Here is a 4,247-nt window from a genome sequence, read left to right on the forward strand (position 1 = left end):
CATATATTTAACACCTTCATTTGGCTGATCAAGTGGCAAAAAAATTTACTAAACCACTTCTAAGAACCTCTTTTGTCAAGCAATTTTTTAAGCTTGGGTGGTGTTGATACCAACTACTTGTGAGAGCGTAAGAGCTAATTTTAAATACATTATGTCTCCAGATACCTATTTTTTATAGTTCCTAATCTTTAGGAATTTGTCTCAACTTTCTCCTATCTAGGCTTTATATATATATATATATATATTAAATATTCTTTATTACATAGGGGGTAGGAGAGGGAACCAACTGAAAAAGTTGAATTATTAGATGTGAACTCTCGTGAAAGTTTAGGTAGCCAACCAACTGACCAACTCAAGTTTATCTTTTGCTGATATGACTGTTATATATTTTTTATATATCCTGCCATACGATCAATAATAAAAATACAATATAGTTTAATTTTCTCAAATCAGGAGAAATTATCTCCATAAGGAGGGTAAAACACATGAAGTAATTTATATTGTCAGCAATAACACTGTAACACATTAAATTCATATAACAAATACAATAATGTAAAGGTATGCAAAAAGATCAACATATTAGTAGTGCTGGTTCAAGCAACTGGCCTAATGTAACAGTGGTGATCAAGCTTCCAGAAGGCAAATTTTCTTTTGATAAAGATGCACAAACTTGCTTCATAGTTGGCCTAGCTTGAGGACTTTGACGAAGACACACAAATGCTAGTTTAATGATCTTGATCAATTCTTCTGCTTCTTGTTTTCCAGGAGCTAGTGGACGTTTGTCAATCAAATCCTTTAACAGTGTTCCACTGGCGCTTGATGTTTGCGAAAATGATGATATAGCTGCAATAATATCACCTGGATGACGACCTAAAATAACTTCTAGTGATAGCACCCCAAAGCTGTAAACATCACTCTTCTCATTTACCTTCATTGTGTAAGCAAGCTCTGCACCAAATTAGAGATTAAGTAATAGTAAAGATTCTGAAGTATTGAATTCAAAAAAGACATAATACACAAACATGTACTCAAACTTGGCCTCAACTGGAAAGTAAGCACTTCAATTTTGAGAGTGCACATCTAGATACCTCAGCTCGTCTCCACTGTGTCTGTTGAACACTCCAACTTTCAAAATGATCATTTAGACACCTCCAAAATTTATGTGTCACATCAACGTTTGGTGTCCATGAGACACGGTGGGAACGAGTTGCAATGCTTAGTTTCCAGTTGAGACTAAATTGAGATGTCTGGATGTGCACTATCAAAGTTAGAGTGCTTACTTGCTAGCGAGGCCAAGTTTGAGTGTCTATTGATGTATTATTGTAAGTATTAGTTAAAATTGATATACCTGGAGCTACATAGCCAAAAGTTCCAGCAAACAATGTCCTATTGGAGGAGTTAGGCCTTAAGAGTTTGGCAGTGCCAAAATCAGAAACATGGGGATTGCCTTCATCATCTAACAGAACATTATTACTTGATATATCTCTATGAACTATAGGAGGTGAACACGCGTGATGCAAGTAACATAACGCATTTGCTACCCCCTTGACGATATCAGCCCTCTTGAACCAATTTAAATCTCTTGCTCTACCCTCATTGTTGAGGTTTTGTGACAAGTTTCCTCCTTCCAACAACTCATAAACCAAGAATGAATGGCGCGCATGTGAACAAAATCCATGAAGCTTCACAATATTTCGATGGCGGATGTTTACTAGAGTTTGTATCTCTTTTGAAAATCCTTTCAAGTTGTCATCAGATTCTTCATCTTCTAAAGCATGAACTTTTTTCACCGCAACAACTTGACCACATGGTAACTCAACCTTATAGACACTTCCATGTCCTCCCCTCCCAATGCAATATTTGCCATCAAAGTTCTCCGTTGCTGCAATTATGTTTTCGTATGCTATTTTTCCATCAAAGCTCTTAACTGAAAAAGAATTGCTGGATGGTTCTCTAGGCTGAATACTAACATTTCTTTTCCTTTTTGTTAGAAAAAGTATACTAGTAATCACAAGTAGAAGCAGGGCAACTGAGATAAGAGACAGAGTTAACGTCAATATAAGCTTTCTACTTGTTCTCGCCTTTTTTCCTAATGAAGAGCAAGATGTCATACCAGTATGATTGCTGCATAAATCCTTGTTATCTCTTAATTCTTCAAGCGACGCATTTTGAAACGCCTTGATCTTGGGAAGGGGACCGACCAATTGATTGCAAGATATATCGATTGACCTCAAACTAACACGTTCATTGAAACTAGGCGGGATTGAACCAGACAAGTTATTATGCGAAAGGTTCATTCCTTCCAAACTTCGCAAATTTCCTAGGTGCCCCGGAATCTCACCACTGAGCATGTTATCACTGAGATCAAGATACACTAGGGAGTGCAAATTTCCCAAATTAGAAGGAATACTTGTGTTCAGCATGTTCTTGCTTAAATTCAAGTTCCAAAGCTGCCTACAATTACCTATTTCTCCTGGAATCTTGCCACCCATATTATTTGCACCCAAGTTAAGTCTTGTAAGCTTGATCAACTTTCCCACTTCTATAGGTATTTCTCCTGAAATTTTGTTTCCATGCAAGTCAAGTATCAACAAGTGAGTCAGGCTCTCCAAACTTGTAGGAATTTCGCCGGTCAAATGATTTGAAGAGAGATCAAGCACTCCTAGTTTAGTCAGATTTCCTATCTCAACTGGTATGACACCAGACAAGTTGTTCTTGGAGATCTTCAAACTTGTTAGATTATGAGAAGGACCCCACTGTGACGATAACTCACCGTATAGTTTATTGTGACTCAAATCCATGTAAACTAGACTTGGATAGACACCAAAAGCTTCTGATGTGTTGCTAGATAATTGGATACCATCAAGCCTAACTCTAGATAGTGTAGAACAATTTTTCAAGGTTCTAGGGACATTACCAATAAAACCATTATCGTATACTATGAATTTAGTAAGTGATCCACCAAGGCACACATTTTGTGGCAAGTAACCAGAAAGATTGTTCTCTGCTACTTGAAAAGTTTGCAAGCGTGTAAGGTTTTCAAGCTCTATTGGAAGTGATCCATTGAGTTTATTTCTGAGCAAACACAAATGCACAAGGGATTTTAAGTTACCAAAACTTGGAGGAATAGGACCATAGAGTTCATTAACAGATAAAAATAATATCTCAAGTTTAGTCAAGTTACCAATAGATGAAGGGATGAAGCCAATAAAGCGATTATTCGACAAGTCTAAATGCTTGAGATTCTTCACAAATCCTATTTCATGTGGAATCTCTCCAGAAAAATGATTGGAACTCAAATATAGGAAACTCAATCTTGAAAGATTGAATATGTTTCTTGGAAATGTACCATTGAGTGAGTTATTGGAAAAATTAATTAATTGAAGATGGGGAAAAGAAGAAAAATTTAGATGGTTAAGATTACCTCTAATACCATAATGTGCAAAGTCTATTTGATTAACTCTTCCAATATTATCACAAGAAATGCCACCCCAATGACAGGGACTAGTACTATTGCTAGTAACCAACCAAGAGGCAAGGAGTGTTTGGCTTGCATTTTCAAGACTTGCTTTCCATTTTAAGAGAGAAAATGCTTCATATGAACTTGAATTAATTGAATGTCTTTCAGAAGTATTTAGATATGATTTCGCAACAACATGTTGAAAAGAATTAGTTATAAAGATCAACATCACAAACAGGAGTAGAAAATAACTGAAAATAGTGTTGGATAATGAACAACTCATTTTTCTCGGGAAAAAAGACCAAAGACCTGTGTCTTTTTTATTTTTTTACTAAGAATAATTTTATTTATTTGTGGGAATGCTGAAGATAATGATTTATGGAGTGGTATTTATAATTAAAGAAGCCTCATGTTCCCAAGTGGGAAACCGAGCCAAAATAACAGCTCTTGTTTAGTAGTAGTATTATATGTTTGCTTTTGCTTTTCCTTTCGGTTAATTTAATCATACATAACTTCTTTTGTAGGAATGTTTAGAGATAGATTAAGGAAAATGAATGCTGGGATATTTAGGTAAGATGAGATAAACGTCGTTTAGCCTTACTTCATAATTATCGAGCATCCAGCAAGGACTAAAATCAGATAAGAAAGAGAAAAATAAAAACTAAAAGTAAGAACAGACTGTCTACTTGCTGTCAAACTTATCAAAGACGATGTGACATATAGTGCCACCCCCTTAAGAATACTGCTGAAGATAATAAATATCTACTTAAAGCCAACAAATAAATAT

General features: G+C 35.6%; 1 protein-coding gene across 1 annotated transcript; it reads right to left on the minus strand.

Annotated features, from left to right (window-relative positions):
• Positions 1 to 481: 481 nt before the first annotated feature.
• On the minus strand, positions 482 to 3,716 carry LOC107868764 (MDIS1-interacting receptor like kinase 2-like). Its single transcript, XM_016715412.2, has 2 exons — positions 1,349 to 3,716; positions 482 to 948 (listed from the first exon to the last, which is right to left on the minus strand). Exons 1-2 carry the CDS (start codon positions 3,687 to 3,689, stop codon positions 572 to 574), a joined length of 2,718 nt encoding a protein of 905 aa, XP_016570898.2. The 5' UTR covers positions 3,690 to 3,716; the 3' UTR covers positions 482 to 571.
• Positions 3,717 to 4,247: the final 531 nt, after the last annotated feature.

Source organism: Capsicum annuum, chromosome 4, assembly GCF_002878395.1.
Source record: "Capsicum annuum cultivar UCD-10X-F1 chromosome 4, UCD10Xv1.1, whole genome shotgun sequence".
In the NCBI taxonomy this organism is placed as follows: Eukaryota; Viridiplantae; Streptophyta; class Magnoliopsida; order Solanales; family Solanaceae; genus Capsicum; species Capsicum annuum.

Coding starts and splice junctions, on each gene's coding strand:
- LOC107868764 (XM_016715412.2), bottom strand. CDS start 3,689: ATGTTGATCTTTATAACTAATTCTTTTCAACATGTTGTTGCGAAATCA. Junction 949..1,348: donor TTTTGGCTATGTAGCTCCAG/GTATATCAATTT, acceptor AATTTGGTGCAG/AGCTTGCTTACACAATGAAG.